Here is a 24,640-nt window from a genome sequence, read left to right as displayed (position 1 = left end):
CTGCTCCTGATCTGCCCTGAGGAATGCCATCTATGACCCAATACTAGTTTCATTTTTTGGTTTTGATTCTGAGTTTCAGGTATAGGGCAGGACTACAGCAAAGGTACGAGCCATACTAAAAATGAAGTAGAAGAGGTGGTACTGCCTGTGCATAGTGTAAAATCTATGAGTACCAGCAAGCACAGAGTTATCTTCAAAGATTTTAAGAAACTGATTCTTCAGAGCAAGAATACAAGTGATTTGCAACATGCTACTTCTAGCTTAATTTCCTTTCCTCTAATACAGCTGCTTTCCTGGCCAGAAACTACATGCTTCTCTTTGTGCTAAACAAAGTACAATGGGCTTATGGCAAAGGATACAATTCTCTTCCAGCTTCTTTCACAAAACATCTGACTAACAGCCCAGGAGAGTTTGCAGATTCACGAGCACTCTCAGAAAGGAACAGGATGCCAGTGGCAAGGCTAGTACAAATCTGCATGGCTCCATTGCCAGCACTGATAAAGCAACCTCTGTGCTTCTCCCATTTTTGGGATCCAATTCTGAAGCACTTCTGCTTCCCACATCACTGTCATGAAGAGAACTAAATGTAGTCTTGCAGCATCAGGCCTTGGAAGGTGAAGATAATGATAGGGAATTTCTCTGTACTTCATGTATCTTCACAGAATACAGGGAAAAGGAAGTGATGGTAGCAGACTGCTGATCACTCTCATTTCTGTAGAAGACATGTCCCTTTCTCTGCACTTTATCTCCATACATCCTGAGCAGAAATTTCTCTATTTGCTCTCACAACTGCCCTGGTACATTATAGCAATATGACAATCAATTAACTACTCACTCTATCATAATAAAGAAGCCACCCAACCTTATATAACTCTTTTTAATTGTTTTCTTTCATTATAACATTTTGCTAAACTTATTCTGCCATAACTTACATCATTTAATTTCTCAAAGTGCTAATAATTTAATTGCTTCCTTCCTGCAGATAAAGTGCCTGAACTGTCTTCTCTCATTTAGATTATAATAAGTAGCTGGCATGAATACTTAAAGGGGGCATTTTATTCACAAGACCTTATAGAAAACTGCTTTCTCCAGAGTCTGTGTTGTGTCTCAGACAGCCACAAAGGTGCAAGAAACTTACCCAGACACTTCCTCACATACTGGAACTACCTTCACTATAGAAAGTCACCTAGAGATGAAAAGCATGGCAAGTCTCATAAGCCAAGTTCTGTGGGCTAGTGGAAATCTCCTGTCATATTGCCCCTGTACAACATCTTGAAATTAAAACACGAAGTTCAAATTATAAGTTAATAACTCATGCTACCATAGATCCTCTTGCAGATTGCAGAAAGAGACTGAACAAAAGTAATCTTTGGAATTTACATATTCAGGCTCAAGAAAGAGAACTTATGAGCAGGAAGATATACTGTGCATTTCAAACATTGATCAATAACCTGTGTCTTCAATTTAGACTTCCCTAGTCTTTGCCAGCTATATCCATCCTGCTTCTAGGAATATGGACTGATTATGACAGATCTTGTTTTGGTCTTCATTGGGCACAGCCTTTTTTTTGCTTCACTTTGTCTCAAAATGATTTAGGATGGGGACACTGCCAAACTGTGGAAAGGGACCTGGGGGTCCTGGTGGACAACAAGCTCAATGCGAGTGACCAGAGTGCTGCTGCAGCAAAAGAAGCCAATGGGATGCTGGGTTGCATCAACAAGGGCATCACCAGCAGAGATAAAGAAGACGTTATCCCACTCTACTTGGTGCTTGTCAGGCCACACCTGGAACACTGTGTTCAGTTTTGGTCCCCACTATACAAAAAAAGAAGTGGCCAGGTTGGGGAGGCCACAGAGAGGGGCCACAGAGATGATCAAAGGACTGGGAAGCCTGCCATGTGAGGAAAGGCTGAGAGAACTGGATTTGTTCAGCCTTGGGAAGGGACGGCTATGGGGAGACCTTATCCCCATGTTCCAGTATTTAAAGGGTGGCTACAAAGAAGAGGGAGACTCCCCTTTGACAAAGAGTCACATGGAAAAGATGGTGGGTAATGGGTACAAGTTACTCCTGGGGAGATTCCAACTGGACACAAGAAGAAAAATTTTCACATTGAGAACAATGAGCCACTGGAATAATCTCCCCAGTGAACTGGTGTGTGGTGGTTTAGCCCCTGCCGGGGTCTGAGACCACGCGGCCGCTGCCCCTCCCCCACAAAGGGAGTGAAATACAAAGCCCCAAGACTGAAATAAGGAAAGGTTTAATACAACAATGCAATAGCAACACAACGAGCAACAGCAATAACAATAACAGTAATAGTGATAGCAATGAACAGAGCAAAATAGCTACCAAATACAGCAGTTTGAAGCACGATGTACAAACCCACGAGTGCACCGCGCTCCCCGTCAGGAAAAATGTGACCTGCCAGGATGTGACGTCGGCATGGTATCTGAATAACCCGGCTAGAGCTTCCCCCCCACTGCTGGGGAAACTTAACCCTATCCTGGTTAAACCAGGACATGGTGGATTCCCCAACATTGGACACTGTTAAGATTTAGCTGGACAGGGTGCTGGGCCATCCTGTCTAGGCCGGGCTTCTGCCAAGGAAGGTTGAACCAGATGATCCTTGAGGTCCCCTCCAACCTGGTATTCTATGAAACATCCCTCTTGGAAGTTGGATGACATTGTTTCTTTTACTCATCCTAGCTAACTTTAATGTTGCAGTTTGCAAAATAAAAGGACCAAGAGCAGTTTGTGACTTAGTCAACTGACAATACTCCTGATCTCTGGACATAATTTTATAAGCAATTATCTGACAGCATTGTTAAAATTCAATTGTGTTGATGGAGGGAGGCGAACTTCAATAGTTAAAGAAAATGAACACTTTTTCACTTTAATCTGCCCCCACAAAAAAATGCAGTTCAAGGATATAAACAGTCATTCACATTACTAAACCAGATCACCAAGAACAGCTGTAATACTGGAAAATGCTGGGTGATGGACACATTAGAAAGTGGACTGCGGAGTAGTTTGCATATTACCAAGTGAAAACTCACATTTTCTGTTTCTGTACACCATCCCACAGTAATCAGATGGTTAGCTACTAAGCTCAACACTCTTTTACCAGTCCCTTGCTGAATATGGTGATTTGGAAATTCCTCATTAAGATTCTGGCCTGAGTCTGTCTATCAGACTAGATGGAAGAGCACACAGACTCATCAGGTGCATAGGCTCAAACATCGGTATCCTGAACAACATTAACAAGAGGCAGCTGCAGTGATGGTAGAATGCAACAAAGCTGTGATGGACAGGTTGCAAGGGCTTGACCCTCAGACCTTTCACATCAAAGTCCAAGCCACTATCATGTGTGCTACAGGAGAAGAGTAGCTAGCAACACAGACAAGGTATTTTCCCTTGCAAGCAAGAGAATCTGCACATGTAATGCCCATGTGTTGGACTGTTTGTTAAAACATAAGCAGAGACATTCCCTCTAGGAAAAGTTCTTTAAATGATGCTTCCTTCAGTCTCTTGCATTTTGCTTCTCTACAGTGTAAGAAACTAGCTTGATGTTTCTGGCCACGTGCCAGACAGCAAGAGACAGAGAAGCAGTGACTGAGAGAAGAGGATTAGGACAGGTCAGGGAACATGCTCCTTCCTCCTAGCCTCTTCTTCGCATTCTGTAATTAGTGAGGTTGAGTCGTAACTGCACACAACTAGTTGGCAGGTGTTTCCAGTGTCAGGATTTCTGTGTGTTCTGAGGTATTGCATCACCTTACTAGGCAAAGATGGCTGATATCAATAGGCAATGACTAGACTCAGCACCTTATTCACGATATTCCTGTCTGAGGAACAACAGGTCATTGAAGAAAGGCTGGGCTAATTTCATGCCTGACGAGCTCTTCATCCAGCTGTTTATTATAATTTTTATAAAACTGGAGGTCTGTTCATGCTCCATTCTATGGTACAGAGAGTTTTTTTCAACTTTCAGTTTGTCACTTTCTAAGACATTTGACGTTTGCTCCTGTTTGTGTCAGGATCTATCACTGGGAGCTTTACGTTGCACTAACCATAGCTGGTGTGAAGTGCAGGGGTTGCATCTGAAACTCAAGACTGGGTTTTCTCAAACCAGTACAATAGATGGAAACAGTTAAATCATAGAGGTGGACATGGAAGGGGAAAGAGAAGGCACAAAACTCAACTGGCAATTAAGAAAAATAAGCTATAAGCCCAGGGAAGAAATGCCTCAGGCAGTGTGGATTACAATGTTGGAATAAATCTATTGCTTCATAATAAATCTATTACTTCATAAACAAGAATCAGTTTCCCCCTTGTTTGTATATCTCTTCTGAACTCTTCAGACGCTCTACATCTTAAGAAAAAAAAAATAATAGAAGGTAGTTAATCACCCTTGATGTTAATTGGTGAGTCTACCAAGAGAAATTCCAGAATCATATTCCCAGATCTGATTGGTCAGCCTTTGAAAACAAACGTGACATATTTGTACAAGCACACGAGAAACAGAGGAGAAACTATCAAACAAGTGAGCTACATAATTTGCTGTTTGCCCATCATGAATATTTCCTGATATGAAGTCAACAGCTTTTCCAGGAATCCAAGCCTTCTCTAATGCCCTGTTTATAAAATCTACATCCTCCAAATTGTTAACTAACAATATTTTTACTATTTCAATTTCATGAAAACAGAAGAAAGGATTCATATAGATGACTGAGGAAAGTACAGGAGACAGAAAGAGGTAGGTGAACAGGCAAACTAATTTAAAGCATCATTCGCTTGTGCTCTAGAGAGTCTCAAGTCTCTCATCCCTCTTCACAGTGACAAGGAAGTGAAAAGACAACTGTGCTGAGACCTGAGGCTCCTCCTACATCAGCAGTTCCGTTACTGCCAGTTGCATGGGAAATTAGAACATCATAAAGTAAACAAATATTACAGTAGAAAATCCCATCCCGTTTAGAGTTCAGAGCACAACCATATATTGAAATCAGATCTAAAATAACAAAGGTTCCATTATCTCTTAACCAGGAAATGTAGCACTAATAACTGGAAATCAAACTACCATTTTGCTATGATATGTACAGGTAAAAGTGCAAAGCACGAGTATCTGTTGACACTTAGACTTTGTAAGATATTTAAAGTATAAATTGCCTAACAACAATCTAACCAGGAGAATTTTTCTCTTCCAGTTCTCCAGTAAAACTAGATTAAAGCAGCCTGAATAGAATGTTACAAAAAAATATGCAGAAGAAACAAATTCAGTAAAACTGAAAATTCAGAAGATTAATTCATATGCTTCAGTGATCTTCTCAAACCAGCGTAAGTTCAAATTCCAGTGCTGCATTTAACCACATGTCCACAATGTTTGGGCATGTGGGACCAGTCGCTGGATGTAATCTTCCTGACACAACGTTTTCATTCTGCTCCCACAGACAGGTCAGAACTGTGTTTCACTCAGGTTTCTGGACAGACTGGGGCCCTGAGAACATTGGAGCTGTAGCCTGCTAGCAGAAAGATTAAAATACATATTGACGAAATAGTTAAACACGTTATTCTGCGTAATAGATACCCCTTTCATAGTAAGCATATCAGTACATCACACTGGTGGTGTTAGCTATAGAGAAAATGTGTCAAAAATGTACATTTTCCATTTAGCCTTAGGGATAACTTCCCCTTTCCTTCTTTTTCTCTTGAGCATCTACTTCACTTCTAGGAGATTACATTTCATGAATTATTATCTTACTGTTGCCGGGTTCCAACTGTTACTGATACTTTTTGTAGGATAAATAGGATCAATAAATGTTAAATGTGATAATGGAACTTTAAGGGAGAAATTTGAAAAAATAGCAGGATGTGTGCACATGGCACAGAAGACTGCACCTGACATACACAAAAGCAGGCAAAACCACTTTTTTTGGTGTGCAAATCCCAGGACTGGATTTTCATTTTATGTTCTTGTCCCTTAACATTTGTAAGACTAAAACTGATTTTGGTAGCCAGGGCTTTAATTATTTTCACTCCAGATGCATGAGCGAGATTTTTTCCAAATCTTGTTGAAACTTAATGAACTTCCCCAGAACAGAACTGAACATACCTGAAGACTTTTAAAATGACTGCAGTGTGCGTGAGAACGGGCAGGCCTGGTCGTGTGCCACGCCGGGTGGGAGTCTGGAAGTGCAGGCTCAGCAAACTCCTGCCGTGCGCGACAGGCATAGCTGGGGCGCCTGTGCAGCCTTTCGTGAATGAACTTCAGGACGATTTTTTTATGAATGGGAGCTCTGTCCTTGAATGAATGCGGGAGCGCTGCGATCTGATTGGCCCCAGAGGCTAAAGCTACTCCCACTTCTCACTGGGCGAGGGCCAAAAAGAGCTGGGATTGGCAGGCGTGCCCCGACCCAGAGCTTCATTCACAAATTCGGTGGAACAAAGGAGCGGGCGAGCCGGGTCCGCCAGCGGGGCGATGGGCCAGTGGGCCTGACCGCCGAGGGGGCGGGGCCGCGCCGGCTGAGGGGCGGGGGGGCCGGTCCCGGCCGGGAGCTGCTCCCGCTTGGGAGCCGGCGGGCTCGCTCCCGCCCCCATCCCGAGTTTCGGGCGGTGGCAGCGCCGGGAGCCTCCGGGGCAGGTGCCCCCCCCCCCCGCCCCCCCCCCCCCAGTGCCCGTCGGGAGCCCCCCCGGTGCCCGCGGAGGTAGCGCACGGGCGGCAGGATGAAGGGGTACTTGGACCAGAGGGTGCCGTTCGCGTTCCCGCAGGTGAGTGGCCGCTCCGGGGCTGGGTCCCTCTCCGGCCGGCCCCCGCCCTGACCGTCTCTCCCCGCAGCAGCCTCCGGGCCGGGCGGCTCCCGGTGGCGGAGCTCTGATGGGCGCTGGGAAGAGCCCCGGGGACCCGGGCTTGCCGCCGGCGCAGGACTCGGAAGGTAAGGGGGGATGGGGGGGGATGGACGGGGACGGTGAAGGCTTCCGGGCAGAGACCGGGTCCTCCCCCCGCGCCACCGCCCCCACCTCCCCGTTCCGCCCGGCGCCTCCGTCGCCGGAGCATCCCACCGTTCCTCCCCAGCGCTCACCGAGGAAACATCTCGCTTCTCGCGCAGATCTCTTCCAGGACTTGAGCCAGTTCCAGGAGACTTGGCTGACAGAAGGTAGGCTCCTTCCCCTCGCTGTTTTGTTCGCCTTCCAGTTGTTTGTCTTTTGGTGTTCGTACTGCTTTTTTGCTTTGTTTGACTAGCTCCAAACATTAAGTATTTTTTCAGACTTGCCAACCTTAGGCTTGTATAAATGAAGACGCATGAATCACGCTATTGTGCTGGGTATTTGCTTAAGAATGGGACTTGGCAGTTGGCCCGCTTTCCTGGTTACAATTTTCGTTTCAGGCTACTTGTAACTGGTTAGATTTTATGCTAATTCGTCACTTCGTTGGTTGCCAGAACGTTGATATTTTTCTTAAACAATAATGTGTTCTTTTAATTTAGGGAACAAAGTGCTTCTCTTAACTTTTTTTCCCCTCTTTTAAGATAATTCTTTGAAGGGACCTTCCTGGAATTTATATGCTGTTTAGTTTGGGGTCTAAATTGTTCTGCCTTTTGACTTCAAGGAAGAGAAAACTTCAAATCTCAGGGAGTCCCGTTAATTCCAAGTGAAGCTAGTTTTAAACAATATGGTGAATTTGCTTCAATTCCGGTACTACAAATGGTCCATTTTCTAGAAAATTCAAAATATATCCTCAAGTACAGACTCTTGATAAATATAAAAGTACTGACTGTGATACAGGTACTTAAATATTTAACAATAATAATATAAAAATATGCATGGCATGTCGAGCAGGGTTATTTCCCTTAGTTTTACCACAAGTGAAGGACAATCATGTCAAACAGTGCTTGTTTTAAAGCCTCCAAAAAGATATTTGCCAACTAAGTAAGATTATTAAGAAAAAAAAAAAAATCAAATGTTTTATGTTCATTTCAAACTGAAATGAAATTACACTGATTGGACAGTGTTCAGGAGTGTGTAGATTGTAAGGATGCAAAAGAAATTGCCTGGAGGCTGTTCCAGGATCAAAACGCTCACCTGAGTTACATCAGAGTAGAAAAATAGGTATTAGCTGCTGGTCATCTAATAGATCTGCTGAATATGCACACATGGTTGAGACTGGTTTCTTTTAAATCTTCAGAAATCTTGAGCTGCTAATAAGATACATTTGCCTCAGAGCTGAGTTCTGGTAGACTTTCAATTTTAGGCTTTCTAATGTTTGATAACATTTTTAGCTCACTAATCTAAATAATTTGCATAGAATATGTTCATAGCAGAGTGTTTGTTGAATGAACTCGTAAGTGCCCTGGGGTGAAGGGAAGGTCACACATGGTCTCAGTGCTGTATAGAAAGAGGTAATCTGCTGTTATACGTGATTAGTAAATGATAATGGAAACCCTATTGCATGTTTTTAGAATATAGGTAGAATTTTTTTTTTTTTTGCATTGCTCATAACATCTAATCATAGTAAGTGAAATCTCTGGGAAATTCAATGCATGTTTTACTGTTCTAGCTTATGGTTTTAGACTGCATATACGGGGAGCTACTTTCTCCCATGGTGACTCCCATTTCCAGACTTTTAACAAGAAAAGTTGCCCTCTGAAGCAAACTATTGTTTGTTTTTCTGCATTCACCAGTATGTCAAATTATTTTCCCGAATGGTGAAAACAATTCTTTTTATTAATGTCTTGTACATGTCTATATGTTAGCATTTTTTCATGAGATGAAGGCAACTGAAAACTTAAGAGTACCCTTCCTAAAGCATGCAGGAGAAAAAGTGAAAATATGAAATATGTTATTTATTCTCTGCCTCTATCATGTTTAAAGAAATTTAGCTATTTTATTATTTTATTTACAGTTCTTGGTGTTACTTTCAAAATAAGAGAAACAAACCTAGTAAGGAAGCAAACTGGAAATATAAATTCATGACAAACAATCAGTCATGTGAAAAATGTTAACAAATTTAAACCACATATACATGTATGTATATGTGTCAATATATATATTTGTGTGATTTTGTTCATAGCAGTATCCCTTTGTTGGCTTTTTAGAATATTTTTTAATAGTGTCACCTGATTTCTCCTTTGCAGGGTAAAAGAATAATGTCTGCATACAGATGACTCTAAAAAGAAACAGATGCCAAAAAATCTTAGGCCTTGTTACTAAAAATCTGAAGTTTTCCTCTACAACATTTTTACCAGAATCGGTTAGAATGCAATGATGTGAAGCTGGCAGCTGATAACTGTATGGAACTAATTTCAAAGCCAAATAATTGATAAAAGTGATTTGGCATTCAGAGAAACAAAAGAATTTCCTTGGAGAAAAGTTGCACAGGTAGCTCAAGGAGGAGAGAGATGCACTTCTTTGTGTATCCTTAGTCAGAAAGCTTTAGTTTTGGTGCTCCAGATCTTGAAAACATGGTGTGGGAGATGGTGAGGCCCGTGCTGATGCCTGCAGTCTGAGTGACTAAAATAAGCCTGGGGTTACGCTTTAAATGTCTGATTAAGTATCCCAGTTATTTTAAGTATAGATGCTGGTTTGGGGAGAACAAGAAAGTGGCTATATGTATTGCAACTATATGAAGTGGGTAATGAATATAAAAACTTAAATTTTCAACTGGCACTTTAGCCATCTAATACAGGACTGTAGCTGTCTGCATGCATCACTGTCCAGCAGTGAGGTTGTGTGGTCTCACTTCAGCTGTGCCCTTCGTTTCACATCTTTTCTGTGGTCTGTTGCTTTTAGTATGTAATTCTCGTAGGGAGATAGTCAGCAATTTAACAGACAGGTAGTAGGCTGTGAAATCCAAACTCTGCTCATACAATGTGGTCCCTGTTGTTTTTTCTATTACAATGTTATTTTTAAAAGATAATTCATAAAATGAATTTTGTATGTTTTTTTTTTTCTGTTCCCCACCTTTTATCATTTAGATTTCCAGTTGTGGTCATATAGAAGGAACAACCATTGCTGTGCAAAGAGTTTGGCTAGTTCCATTCTAATCCACTGCTTGTTAATGCAGTGTTATTCTCTAAGGTTTATTTTGGGATGTCTTGTCTAGCTTAGCTTCAAGTGACTGAGATTAGTGGGCTTCCATTCCTCCTGTCCCTTTACTTTGACCACTACTTTGTTTTATGTCTCATTTCATTGTTTTATTATATATATTTTGTAATGGCTTCAATGCAACTCAAACATGGTCTAAGGCCATATTGTGATGGGCGATCCATGAGCAGAATGATCTAAGCTGGAAATCAGGAAAGGCAGGCAGCTATGTACAGGCAGATGAGGAGTTCACATGAATAATGCCATAAGGTTCAGCACAGCTGCCAGTCTTCAGCAGATGCCAGCTTCCGACCACGCTACATCTTTCATAGGCATCACAGGAAGAAGAATTCTCATATTTTAAGTTTTAAATTAAAATAACTATTTACTCAAGGAGGTGATGGACCATACCGTGAGCTACATAGTGACTCTTCTAGTGCCTCCATATTTGATGTTGTAGGAAACTCTTATCTATGTGGGTTTTCCAGCTTTTGCAGTCTAGTCTTTCATGTAAATCAGAATAAATATGACCCCCTGAGTTATGAAGAGGCATCAGCTTACAAAGTGTAAATCAGCAAACACACATGAGCCTCACCAGTTTGTCTAAAGGAAGCATTAAGCCTGAAGCCTCTTAACATTGAGATGCTAATGTTGTTAACTATTTCACTACTTACCACATTCAGCAACATTTTGTTCCAGTGAGGTAGGTTGTTCCAAGGTATATCGGGCCTCTGCAGATTTTCAGATATCTTTATTAGACAATCTTTGAAATATTCAAACATCTTAAACCTTGCTTTTATTCTTGGAGACGTACTGACAATGCTGTCCATGGGGCAAATGCCTAGCAATAAGATTTGCTGTACTAATTTGTGGAGAAAAAGCAGCTGTTTGCTGTCAGGTTCTCTATATCAGCACTTCTTACATTTACCATTTATGAAATCACATATACATGACTACTAACCATTTTCCTCTCCTGCTACCAGATAAATCTTTTTTTTGTTCTGAAATGTTCTCCTTCTGCTGATTTACAAATTGTAGGCTATTCCACTAGTGCCAAGCTATCCACTGCTGCTGGAGCTACTGAAAAGATTGCATATGAAGGCATAGATGTTTCCTGTTCTGCTCATCGCTGTGGCATAGCCTTTCCAAATTTATCAGTTGGTAGTTGTTTTTCCTATGCTAAATGCTTAAAAATCTCTGCATGTTATGTTTCTAATGAAAACTTTGAACCCTGAGCTAACAAACTTGCTGTTGTCCTTATTTCCAAGGTAAGGGAGAAAGAAACTGGCAGGCTCTTAAGGGGTAAATCTGCAGGCAGAAGAACTGTGTTCATTAATCCCAAAGGGAAATTATCCTTAGTCACTAAAGTGCATCCCAGCAGAAAGCTCAGATCTCTCCTGCACACACTTATTTCTGCCTTATTGTTAATTATACCATACAAAGTGCCAAACCTAATTCTCTTTCTCTATCTTTCTCCCCCCTCCTTCCCTCCCTCCCCTGGCAGCTCAGGTTCCAGACAGTGATGAGCAATTTGTGCCTGACTTTCATTCAGAAAACTGTAAGTAGCATGGGGGGTGATCACACATCTCAGGGGAGAAGGGCAGGATACACTTAAACCAAACAAATACATAAATGCAACACACAGACACTGAGGCTAAAGTACTAATATTATTTCTACATTGTTGTGACTGTGACCAAAAAAAACCAGGCTAACTCTCCACATCTGGACAATGCAAAAGACTTTGTGTGGTGGTAACTAGCACAGTCCCTTCTGCAGAGTGGTTTCAATAGATGTGTGTATTAGTTGATGTGTGGATAACTAGGCACCTCTGAACAGCTGAAAAAATGCATTACTGTGACAATCAAAGGTAAAATTTATGCTATTACTCCTCCCAGAGCAAAAGAAATTGGACTGTACGCAGTATTATAGGTGCTGTGTCTCCTGCAGGTGCTTTTTGGGGGCTCTGCTCACCTGCATGGCCTCTACCTGAGATCTGCTACCAGTATGGCCTGTGAGATGATGGTCCTGTTTGCTACCTGCCACAGCATGAGGACATAGTATCCCTGAAGAGAGATGCTCGCTAGCCTGCTTGCTCTCTGTTCTTAGGACCTGTCCACTGAACAGATTGCATGTGTTTGCACACGAGTGTACAGACTGTACCACAAATGTTTGCTCTGAGAACTGGTCAAAGCACTTCATGTTAAAAAGGAGCTGAATGTTGCACAGGTACAACCTTCCAAACAGTGGCCATGCAACTCTTTCTGCTTTTCTTATACCGGGCCTGCTTCAGCTGGTCCTCACAGCATGCCACCGTTTCATTTGGAAGCTGATGCTGGGCCGAGACTACATGCCTGAAGTGAATACAGATTGTTCTGAACAGCCCGCTGTTGCAAGCAGCTGCAGGAACCTGGAGCCTGTCTTCTGACAGACATGTCAAGGCTACAAGAAGATGCCTCACCACTCCCTGGGCATAAAAATGTCTGGCAGCTAACAGAGTAGAGATGTTCATTTAAAGCTGGTGCAGTCAACTTTGGTGCCATTATGTTAATACCCCTCGCTGCCCAGGGCAGTTTTGCCCATGAAAACTAAAATGAAGCACTCTTACTGGTTATTCTTGTCTACCTCCTTTCCCTGGATTTGGCCCTGCAGCACAGCTGGGCTTGCTCTCTGAGCCATATCTTGTTTCTTCTCCTTTTTTAACCTAGAACTGAGGAGAGGGCTGGTCCCATGTTTCACTCTGAATGAATGAATGAGCCAGTTGTAATGGGGTAGCCTGTTCCAGCTATTAGGGGCTGGAAAGAATTGATTGCTCCTAGCACCTCTAGCTTCTTGAAACTTCAGTGTACTGGACAGAGCAATTTTTTTTTTTTTCCCCTTGAGACTCAGCTGACATATCAGCATTTTTAGATGGGTTCTATATATCTGTTTGTTCCATACATTGAAAAGAACTGCTGCAGATAGAAGGGTAATGAATGCCCCAGGCATAAAAAGACCCTTTTCTCTTTTGACCCTTCCCTGGGTCTGGGGTGTCTGCACACTCGCACCTGCCATCAGTTTGGACAGGGCCAAGAGCTGGTTGTGAGCAGGCCCCTCTGCTGTGGCTGATAGCAGTGCCAGGACTGGCTGCAGGAGCCAGAAACAATATGAGGCTCTGGTATCTTCTGGATTTACTTATTTATATTGATTCTGTCAAGCTGTTTGGATCCCTTTGGGTGCTGGCGTGATGCAAAGAGTAAAGATGGGCTTTTCTGGTGTAGGCTGAATCCAAAAGTAGGCAAAAGGAATCAGATTTGGGGGTAGTTTTCCCCTCTTGCTGAGAAAATTAATTTTGGGGAGGAATGTTCACAATAGAAGGTGACCTTAATATCTTTTGTGAAGAGAGACAGCAGCAGCCCTTTCTCCATCCCTTTTGGTAGCTGCTTGCTGCAGTGCTTCTGAAGGGACAATTAGCCCTTTATGTGAGGGAGAAGTGGCTTGAGGATGGCTAGTGCACATACAGTTCAGGTCAGTCCTGAGATAAACTCAGCAAAAATATGAGGTATTAACAGATCAGGATGTTACTTTCCATTCTTAAAACTAATTGTAGCTCTGAACATCCCAGGCTTTGTAAGCAGCATTGTGTCAGCTTGAAGAGGTGGGAGTAAGCTGGTGAAGAAGGACTGGAGCTAGCCTTGGTAAAAGCTTACAGTTTTGGTTTGCAGGGCAGACCTTTCCCTTGTTTAAAAAACAAGCCTAGACCTATGTACCTTTCTGGGGTTACTTTCCTTCCTAAGTCCCAGTGACCTCCCAACAGCAGCAGCAGAGCCCAGAGGCAAAGGTAGAAGATGCCTACCATGTCCTTCAGCCAGGATATAAGCTTTTCTGAGGAACTAGTAGAGGAAGTTTTGCTCCCCGATGTATTTAATTAAGCATAAGAAGTAATAATACCCACATCCTACTTCCTGGTGCTGTAAGCTGCAACCCATGTTTGTTATTCATAAAATTCTAACCAGCCCAGAAATACCCCTCCTCGTCTGCATCAGGTCATGACCACAGACCAGTGCACTGAAAATTAAATGAAAATTTACTGTTTTCCTGGACTGTCACTGGTGTTTTGGATGAGCAGAGCAGTTATGACATTTCCCCAATCCCACATTCAGGGATGTTGGACTTAACATAGAAGAGATTCAACAAAGGGAAATTATCTGGGTAGCTCCTGAGTGTCAGTGTGGCGGCCTCCCGCCCAGGATTCACAGTATCCTGTAGAGGGGCCTGGCCTTCTTCCTGAATGATGAAGTATAAACCTGATACTAAAGAAATTAGATACTTCAAAGGGAGGCTACTGAGAGGACTGCAAGCTGCTCTTTGAACTTTTAAGGTTTATTATAGTGAAAGCAAGGACTTGCAAGTCAGATTTTGTTTTGTACTGTGCTTTAACACTGATGCAATTCCTTCAGAAAAGGGATTTTGGCTATCTAAATTGGTTAGGTGCTTTTGAAAACACTGCTTGTGTGGTGTCTGTGAGCAAGTTAGCCTGGTGACAGCCTGTAATAGTATGCGATACATATAATAGTATTTTGCCACAGAAAACCTTCAGCTTTTGCAGCTGTGTCTACAAAAACTTTACCTTTATTGTCCGACAGGACAAATGATACTATCAGGAAATCTACAATGTGTCGTCATGTTCGTGCATTATAATTTAATGCAGTGCTGCATGGTAATGCTACTCACAAGACATGCTTACCAGATATGTCAATGAAAGAGCATTTTTCATGATGCAAACCAAAACTTTGCTTTTCTGTGTTGAAAAATAGTCTGTGCATGCTACCCCTTATGACAGAACAGAAAATGTGTGTCCCAGCCCTGAACAGCTTAGGAAATACCCACTCTAAATCCTTTTTTAAGTGCTCTGGATTATCATGGAGTATGTTAACAGTACCTCAGATTTGCTCTTCTGAGGTTGATATATCACACAAACCTTACTAAATCAAGGGCAGAGCACAGTGGAGTCCAGTGAGCAGTTGAATGTATTGGTGTTCTGTTTCTCTCAGAGCCAGCTGACCAAGGACAAGGTGGTGGCATCTCAGTTGACTTTTTACTGGCTGATAGAAATATCTCCCCCTAAACAAGAAAAGCATCAACATGATTTTTCATTTCTCTCCCACAGTAGCTTTTCACAGTCCTCCTGCTAAGATTAAAAAGGAGCCACAGAGTCCCTCCTTGGACCCCACACTGTCCTGCAACCATAAGCAGCCATTCCAGTGCCACAATGGCGAGCAGTGCCTTTATGCCAGGTAACATGGCTTACGCAGGGGAGGGACAGGAGCTGTTATGAAATCAAGTGCTACTGCATTACCTGATAATGAAGTGTTATGACAACAGTCTGGTTTGCCTGCTGGGTAAGGGCAGTGCATGCATGCTGCACAACAAATTAACCTGTGGGTCAGCTCATGGCAGCCTCTTCAGACTGCTATTTATTGCACTGGATAGCTCAGACCTATGTAGAGTAGATCTGGGCTCGCCTCTTTTTTACTTTTCCCTGGTGCTGTTACTCAGCTGTCCTGATGCTGAAAGCAGTCTTGACATCTGTCATGTGTCTCTCCCCCCATTGCTTTCCAAAATCAGTCCCACAAGGAGCTCCCTGATAGCATTGCCCACAGTCCCAGCTACTTGCCTGAGTTATGGCTTCTTCAGTACAGACACATTCTCCAGTTTTCTGCTTGAGGGGTTTTGCTATTGTGCGTGGGGGCAACCAATAACTTGAAAGGAAGGAGTTTATGCTGGGAGTTTTCTGACCTAGGTGGCTGCATAGAGGGAGAGCGTGTCTGCCTGTGACACGTTCTCCCCAGGTGCTGCCACAAGTCCTTCTCGGAGAACTGTAATGCTTCAATATCTGTTTGACTGTCCCAGTGCCTATGATCAACCCAGACAAGTTGGAATCAAGTCCCCCAGTCCAGGAGCCCCAATACAGTCACCGCTCCAACAGTTCCCTAGACAGGACAGGAGCTTCCTGAAGCCTGCGGGGCCACCCAACCCCAGATCCAGCTGTGGATACCTCAGCAAAAACAGGTTAGTTACTGCCAGGAGAAGGCAGCCACTGGCAAGAAGGATTGTTCTCCTTGGTGATTCAGAGAGGAGGGGCTGCAACATCCAGATTAAAGTGCTCAGTTTCCAGCAATCACAGGATCCCTCCCATCCAAAGTACCTTAGACCCACCACTGCTGCCTAGGGTTTGAAGGAGTCTATAACCTTAAGTCTGTCAGATTCTGAGAATGATGGGCTGTGTAGCTGCCCTTGGAAACATCTTTCATTGAGGTCCCTTCCTTGCCCCAGCTACATGTGCAGCTCCTACAGCCCTAGTAACAGGCTGAGGCTGAGGAACTTTCTGTCTCTTAACCAGTCGTGCACCAGCGCTGAGATCAGAGGGCCAAGAAAGCAGCCATCCCCCTATCCTCTCCCCTCTTCTAGCTCTGCATACCAGCCACCTCTGGAGATGTGCCGTTCCTTCCCTTCCTCCCAGGGCATGGCCCAGGAAGACCCTGTTGCCTGCCAGCGCCAGATGTCTGAGCCCTGCCTCCAGTACGCTCATCAGGGCTTCAAACAGGAGTACTGCGACCTGCGGTACGAGCAAGTGAGCCGGGCGGGCAGCAGCTGTCAGTTCCCAGCAGCTGTGGTCATCAAACAGGAGCAGGTGGACTACATGTATGACTCAGGTAGGCAGCACTAGCTCCTCCTGACTGCATAAACAAGGTGCGCCTGCAGGGGAGCAACCTCCTGGGTGAACATCTGTCACTGGTGGCCTTTGGGCTTTGAAACAGTACTACATCTTCAGGAGTGTGTGTGATCTGGGAAACTGGCTGTGTAGCAGGAAATGTGAACAGTTGTGTTTACTGCATCCAAGAGAAGGCTGGAACAGTCACTTTCCCTGCCCTGTTCTTAGAAGGACTTTCTGGTAGATGGTGGAGAGCTTTAGCAAGATATAGGAGTTAGAAGGTGACATTAAACCCATTCATACTAGATTAAAGGCATGCTTTTTTTTCCAAGGGAATAAGTAGCCACTGGGGAGACTCTCAAAATTCATAATTAGTCCACTCCCACCATCAGAAATGGAGAAAAGTGCATTCCCAATTTCACAGGGGGTTTTTGTCTTCAGGGACATGAGTGAGCTGGTAGATCGTAGAAAGGGAGGGCAGTGAGGTCAGCTTTGAAGAAATTATACTGAAAATGTTCTGTAAATGGTAGCAGAACAGAAGGTATCAAATATCTTGGAGCTTGTACAGAAAAACTGTCTCAGATACCTGCAGCAGGAGCAGATCTTCAAGCACTGGCAGAGGAAAGGTGCAGGGATTGCACTGCACAACCCTGAGTTGCAGCTCATGACACTGTTTGGTCTTGTGCCTTTTCCCTGACTGGAGACAGAATTTAATTCACAAACTGGAGGGAAAGATGCAGCTCTCCCAACCCAGCTGGTGGGTGTCAGCTTTCACTGCTGAGTCTCTCGCCAGCAGCTGACACCCAGTGGGAACTTGCCACAGCAGGTCACTGAGAGAGCTGATGCCCCATTTTGAAGCTTACTGTGCAAGATAAGCCAGCTTTGTTCTGACAAACGGGTGTAAAAGTCTAAAACTGTGTAAAGAGACTGGGGTGGCTAACAATAAACTGGCCAGTTCCAAGGACAGGCATAAGCACAGAGCGGGGTCTGGGTTGACTCAGCTAAGTGCAAGTGTGATGCTCTGTGTCTCTTGTAGTGTCAGCATCCACCTGCTACTTCTCATAGAAACAGGGCACAGAGAGCACATAGCAGATTCAGAGGAGAAAAACATTTATAATTCCAAAAGCAGCACCTTAGATACCAGATTAGTCAGGTAATCCTCTTTTCCACAAGGGATAAATTTATTTTTTCAGTAGACCTGTCCAAAGACTTGCTATCCCTACATCACAGTACCCTCTTCTAGATGGAATGTTACTTATGGTTTCCTGGTATTTTAAGGGACATTTTGAATTGTTTACTTTAGCAGAAATAAATACATAAATAAAAGCTTCTTCAAGGGTATAGAATCCACCACTGTGGCTGTGCTGATATTACACTTTCACTGGGTCCTTCTGTCCAGATGGGAAGAAAATGTGAAATCCAGAAGAATGTTTTTTGTGAGAGTAGTTTATGATTGTAATAATACACAGTCTGTCAGCTCAGAGTACCCTTCTGCCCTTAGCATCAGCAAAATGTCTACTGAAAGCGATGACTGTACACAGGAGTATGAGGGAAACATAAGGTAAATCTTCCCAAAGCTCCCAGTTACAGCTTCCATTTCAGCTGTGGGTGGAAAACAGGTTTGATTCAGAAAACACAAGATATGGAAGATGTAAATTATAGTGCCCTGCACAGAGATCATGAAAAGACTTTCTGTTTGTTTCCAAACTCAGGCTATTTTTCCTTTATGTTTTCTCAACTGCTTGTGAGAATGCCCTAGCATGATCTGAAAAAGCCAGGGAGACTTAAGAGATCTGAAATGATCTTTGTGAGACACAGTCTGTAGTAAACATTCAGATGCTGCTGCTCTCCTTTAACAACATCATAGTACGCCTAGAAAAATGTAATGCCTTCTCACCTGTGAAAACAGTAGCAGAGCACGTAGTTTAAGATACGAGGAAGAGGTGTCACACAAATTTAGCTTATTGCCCAAGATTTTGTATTGAGTGGTGTATAGGTGACTGGCTGGCTATCCTGGCCACTCTGAAGGATGTCATGTGATAGTACCTCAAAAATATCCTAGTGTAATTCATGATTGGAGCATGATGAAGATGAAGTTGTGGTGGGATGGCTGAGACATAAAAAGTTATCAGTCTGACAATAACCATTTGGGAGAGCCTTAAGAGGTTGTCTGTTAGACAGCTGCGCTTACCTATCCACCTCTAGAGAGCAAGATCATCCTGCCTCCTGTGCTTTTTCATTAACTGAGTTTGTTAATCGTTCTGTAGATGTTCCTGGCTGTCCTTCCATGTACATAAATGTTGAGAGTTATCCAAGCCATTCAAACACAGAAGATACATCAGGTAAGAAACTTGGTGACCATCTTTTCCCTGCATTGCCCTCTCGTACTAGCCTGTCTGGCTGTCACTGCCTCTGTTGCTTTCTCTTTCAGGCTGCAGCTATGACAAGCAGATGAGGTCCTTTACTGATGATGTCTGTGTTGTTCCAGAAAAATTTGAAGGTTGGAGAAAGAATGGCTTGCAGTTTGGGTGTAAGATAGGGTTATCCAGCATCTCTGTTAGACACTTGACTACTGTCTACGTAGTTCATTACGCTGTGTTCTTGCAGGTGTGTTAGCTGTGGTTCATACCTGGCTTTTCGATATCCCATTTCTTGAGCTTTTTTAGCAGCAAACAGGCCTTCTAGCATAAATAGCTTAATTGTGAGGTTCATCAGAGCTCCTCTTGGAAGAGCTGCTGGTGAATTGACTGCTCTGTTTTACGTGAACTGAAATAGTCCAGGTAAACATTTGTGAAATGCGCTTTTTTTTTTTTGCAGCTGTTTTTGCACTGTTACCCTTAGAAACACCTTGTTTCTTCTTCTCAGCAGGAGACATCAAGCAGGAAGCTGGAGGGTACCGGGAAGGACCTCCATACCAGAGACGGGGATCTCTACAGCTCTGGCAATTTCTTGTGGCTTTACTGGATGATCCAACCAATTCCCAGTTCATTGCCTGGACTGGTAGAGGGATGGAGTTCAAGCTCATTGAGCCAGAAGAGGTGAAACCATTTAGCTTCTCTACAGGCTCAGGGGGAGCAGCCACTGTTTCAGAGGCTGTGAATTCCCAAGTAGCTTTTCCTCTGCCCTGTGAAGGCTCCTGCCTACCAGTGGTACTTGCTAGACCCTGTAGCCAGTCGAAGTTTTTAGAAGCAGTCAAAACACTTGGGTGACACAAATAGTAGGTTTAAGAAAGGCTGCTTGTAAGTTTAGAGTCTCAGCAATTCGGTGAGTCAAATTACACACTGCTTCCACTCCACTCTCAAGCTTGCAGTGACCTGTGCTGTCTTAGCACCTTACTTGAGGCTGACATTGAGGTTTGGAGTTTTGAACCCTACTGATTGGAGAAGCTTTCATAAAAATCTGGAAGAAAATATGTCCTAGTCTTAAATATATTTTTATATCAAAATGACATTAAGGTGTAATTTCTAATGCTGTCATGTTCTAGAAAAAACAGTGATATCTGACAGTACCTGGGAGATGTGTCTGTAATACCTGTTCGTATCTTGTTCCAATTAGAGCTGCATTTAGCACTCTTCTTGCTACACATTAACCTTTACAGGCACTTTCAGTGCAGAGGAGTTGTTTTGGTCAACTGACATATGCTTACAACAGATGTCTGAGTCTCATGGACAAAGCTGAAAATCGTGTAGTAGGAAGAAATGCACACTGGGTCTTTGAGTGGAGGTGTTCCCTTGTACTTGGACTTCTGGTATATGTGTGATCCTTGAAGATAAAGTGAAGCATAGGATGAAGCAGTCCTCTAGCATCCTCAAGCTTTCAGAATACTGGAGAGTAAACAAGCTCTGTAGTGGCAAGGAGAATGCCTCTCTGTTATAGGGTACTTCAGTTTGAGTTCTACTTTTCTTGTTGAAAAGCTGCTAAATAATTGTCGTTTGATTCTATTATTTAAATGTTGTAAATGTTTGTATGTGTTGTGGTACCATTCCTCAAAAGGGAATTCAGCTGGATAATGTTCTTTTGCCCTTGGGTTGGGTTCACAGACATTCATGCACTTTGATGCTTTATTCTACAGGTAGCGAGGCTGTGGGGTATCCAAAAGAACCGTCCAGCCATGAACTATGACAAGCTGAGCCGATCCCTTCGCTACTATTATGAGAAAGGCATCATGCAGAAGGTCAGTTTACAAAACAGATGGAGTTTTTATGCCTTTAGTGATGCTTCTCTTGTTTGAGACAGAAGCCTTGCAGGTACAGAATGTACTTGAGCTAGCCAAGCATCCTGAACTTTCTTTCCCCGTAACTTCTCCTTGCAGCAGTTAAACGAAGGTGTAAAAGAGCTGAATCTAGGCAACGTATGGGAAATAAAGGGGAATCGTAATTTCTTTCTCTGTATATGTCTGCAGTCAGGAGAGTTGGAATTTATGCATCTGCAAGGACATATAATTAGTCTAGACTTGCTGTTGGTGAGAGACAGGCTGCCTGAGGGTTGGTTGTATGTGGTAGGGATAGTGTCTGCCAGAGCCAGGGCACTGGAGAGGATAACTGTAATTATGTCACAGTACAGACTGGTCAGGGACTGTTGAAGCTGTTGCTATCTGGACAAGATGTCAGCTGGCAGCATCCCCTTTCCCAGGAGCTGTTCCAGGGGAGACCAAAGCAGCAGAGAAGCAGGAGGACTGCACAAGGAGAAGTTTACAACTCTGACGTGTCTCAGGACAATGGGCTAGAGCAGCCAGATGTTTTTGCGAGCCTTCTCCACTGCTGAGAAGCATTGCTTAGTGCTGCCTGTGGGCCTGCAGCATTCATCCCTTATCTTCCCTGCAGGTGGCTGGAGAGCGCTACGTGTACAAGTTCGTGTGTGAGCCTGAAGCCCTGTTCTCTCTGGCCTTCCCTGATAATCAGCGGCCAACTCTGAAGGCAGAGTTTGACCGGCAGATCAGTGAGGAGGACACAGTGCCTCTTTCTCACCTGGATGAGAATGCCACTTACCTGCCAGACCTCGGGAGCCTCCCTCCACAGCTTTACAGCAAAGGCTACACATACTAGCTTTGCTGGGAGCACACTGTGCCACCCTTGCTTGTGTATATAGGGAGATGTCTGGTTAGTATTCAATCAGTATAAGCTTTTTCTCAGGCCAGCCTAGGGCAGCACTAAACTGTGAACACCTGCTTTGATTAGAAAGAGTGTTCAGGTACATATGTGGATAATCACCTGACAGTTGACAGTGTGTGGTAAGACTCTCATATTTGTCAGGACTCGTTCTCAGTGATGCAGGCATCTCCTGAGCAGCGAGGCTGCAGCTTCAGCAGCATATCAGGTAATTGCTGCCTTCAGGTGGAACAAACGAGCCTGTTGCAGTCCCTCTCTTTGGTGAAGGAGCAGATGCTGTCCTACTGGGCGTTTTTTCAGATGTGAGAATGCTACAATGCTGCTGCTGACTCCATTCCTCCAGCACATGTACTGAACCCCTGTATAACCTTCCCTCAGCAAGGGAGGGCTCTGACCCATGTGGACTCACCTCTGCAAGGCCAGTGTTGCCTTCTTCCCAGGATGGCTGCAACACAGTGGTTGCAGATCATATGCCTTCCCTGTGAACTGTTTTGTGGTAACAGGGAATACTTTTTTGTCTTGTGGGTGCATGCACCTTCTTGCTCATAACACTTCATGCCAGAGATATCTGGTATTTAGGCACTATGAACAGGGGGCTGGAGGCACTGGCCAGGACTGGAGCAGTCCTGGAGTACATGTCAACATCCAGTTTAGGGTAACTCCAGAGCTGCCTGACTGCATTGGTCTGGGGCACAGTTCAAAGCCAGGTAAGGGGGTTGCAGGAGGCAGCAAGGCCTTGAGCCACCAGTTCAGTGTAGTGTTGTGGCTTTTCCAAACTGAAAAACTTAAACAAATCCTCAGGATCTTTGAAGACCTATCAGGCTCTTGAGCATACCCATCCTGGGCTTGGCTAGAAAATCATTTAAGGCAAGAAACAAACCTGGTGGAGGTGTGTTTAAGAAAATGCTTTACAAAGTAATCTAAACCATATGTAGTTCTTCATATCTGAATTTAGACTTAACCTCTGCAGGTATTTACATATTTGAGGGAAATCCTGATGTGTTGGAAAGGCAGCTATCTCTGCAGTCCAGTGCAGCACATGCAACTTACTTAACTAGACTTTGGTTTTCCACAATAGTGAACAGTTATAATAGGCACCACATCCTCACTGAGAGATGCCTCACTTGTTAATTAGCAGCTCTGACCATGTGCCCAGTTAGACAAGGAGCAGTACAGTGTACCTATACAGAAAAAGCCTGTTTCCTACTGCTTCAGATTGATGTTCCAGCTGCTGAATACAGAGCATCACCAATCCTGCCAATGTGGTAGCCTGTAGAGGAAATTCTGTATATTGATTGAAAGCCTGATTTCCCCTGATGACTCCCCTGCATGGCTAATGCCAGCCCTTTCAGCCTTGTCCCTGGGCATGAGGGCCAGGAAAGGCAGCTCTCCCTGCCTGAGGAGAGGCCAGACACTCAGAGCAGCCTGCCCTGCTGATGCCTCTGCAGGTGCTGTACTGTCCAGAGACTTGGTGTTCTGGCAGCTCCTGGCCCTCCTGCCTTGCCCTGCTCCCACCTGGCAAGCACACCTCTTCTGGTGCCCCAGAAGTAAGGGTGAAAGGGAACCCTTCCACTGGTATAAGCTGCCTTTACTATTTATGAGTGTAAAAATACTATAATTAATAAATTGGTCTATGTTTTTGGCCAGTGCACCCTCGTTCAGCCCCTGGTTGGTCCTCCCTTACCTTCTGAACTTGCTTTGCCCATCTCCTTGACACCAGTGTGCAGCTTTGGGTAGCTGATCCAGAGAGCTGAGGAATATGTGTTTACTTCTGAATCTTGGTGGAGCTCAAGAAATGAACATTTCACTCCCTTGACATCCTCACCACCAGTCATACAACCAGGATTGAAAGATCACAGTGAAATATGTAACCTCTGGCTGCACCTGGTGTCAGGGGAATGGTTCTCTGCAGCTGCGGAGAACATCGCCCACTCTCCCACACTGACAGTGCACTGGCTGTGGAGCCAGGCTCTGTGGTTTTAATTACCTTTTCCCTCAAATTCATCTGTCTTGAGCAGTGGCACTTCCAGGTTGCTTGCTAGGAAAGTGCATGTGTTACCACCTGCTGAGCTGGTGATAGGCTCAGGGCAGCACAGGGCACGCGGGTGGGGGGGGGGGGGTGACACCCTGTCCCAGGGCAGAGCTGAGTGTGTCCTGCCCAGACATGCTGCCCACCTGGGCTGCAGCAAGGACAGGTGGTACCCTGAAGTAGGGAAGCCCTTTCACACTGCACCTTCCTCAAGAGCATCAGGTACCTCCTAAAAGAAGTATTTATGCCTTTCTGGAGGCAAAATGTAGGTGGGGGCTGTACCTGCCTCCAACACTGTATTTCTAATGAATGAGACTAGTAGCTTGCTTTTATTTGGTATCTCAATCTGCAGGATTCTCAAGGATTTTACATTTATCCAGTATTCTTTGGGGTACTCTATTCCAGAAAGGGAATTCAGGGAGCTAGTTCACATTTGAATGAAATTTTAGCTCCACATTTCGCTCAGGATTGTCAAGTCAGTGCAACAGATCAATAGCTGCAGAGCAGTTCTGGGAAGCAGCAAGATCGGGTTCTCATAACTGAGGGGCAGCGGCCTCCAAAGGGCAGAGATTTATAATAACCAGATCAGAGAGCTGGGAGTCAATAAACATGCTCTGTGTTTCCAGTTCAGCAAGACAGAGAGGCAGCTGATTAGGGAAAATATTGGAGGTAATAGACAAGTGTCATAAATTTCTCATGCTGGTCCTGAAAGTGCCAGCCCCATCCCACCACACAGATGA

The 24,640-nt window shown here is 44.1% G+C and overlaps 1 protein-coding gene across 2 annotated transcripts; it reads left to right on the top strand.

Moving 5' to 3' along the window:
• Positions 1–6,714: 6,714 nt before the first annotated feature.
• ETV4 (ETS variant transcription factor 4) lies at positions 6,715–23,528 on the top strand. 2 transcript variants are annotated; one of them, XM_074891775.1, is made up of 12 exons: positions 6,715–6,759; positions 6,827–6,923; positions 7,098–7,145; positions 11,576–11,629; positions 15,219–15,345; positions 15,962–16,120; positions 16,520–16,764; positions 19,031–19,105; positions 19,195–19,263; positions 19,632–19,801; positions 20,836–20,937; positions 21,587–23,528. In XM_074891775.1, exons 1-12 carry the CDS (start codon positions 6,715–6,717, stop codon positions 21,806–21,808), a joined length of 1,413 nt encoding a protein of 470 aa, XP_074747876.1. In that variant the 3' UTR covers positions 21,809–23,528. The 2 variants fall into 2 exon arrangements, with proteins under 2 accessions (XP_074747876.1, XP_074747875.1); XM_074891774.1 differs by having other exon boundaries at positions 19,629–19,801.
• The last annotated feature ends 1,112 nt before the right edge of the window (positions 23,529–24,640 follow it).

Source organism: Strix uralensis, chromosome 22 (genome assembly GCF_047716275.1).
Source record: "Strix uralensis isolate ZFMK-TIS-50842 chromosome 22, bStrUra1, whole genome shotgun sequence".
Classification (NCBI taxonomy): domain Eukaryota; kingdom Metazoa; phylum Chordata; class Aves; order Strigiformes; family Strigidae; genus Strix; species Strix uralensis.
Note: the sequence above shows the minus strand (reverse complement) of the source record. Positions and strands in the feature narration are given on the sequence as shown.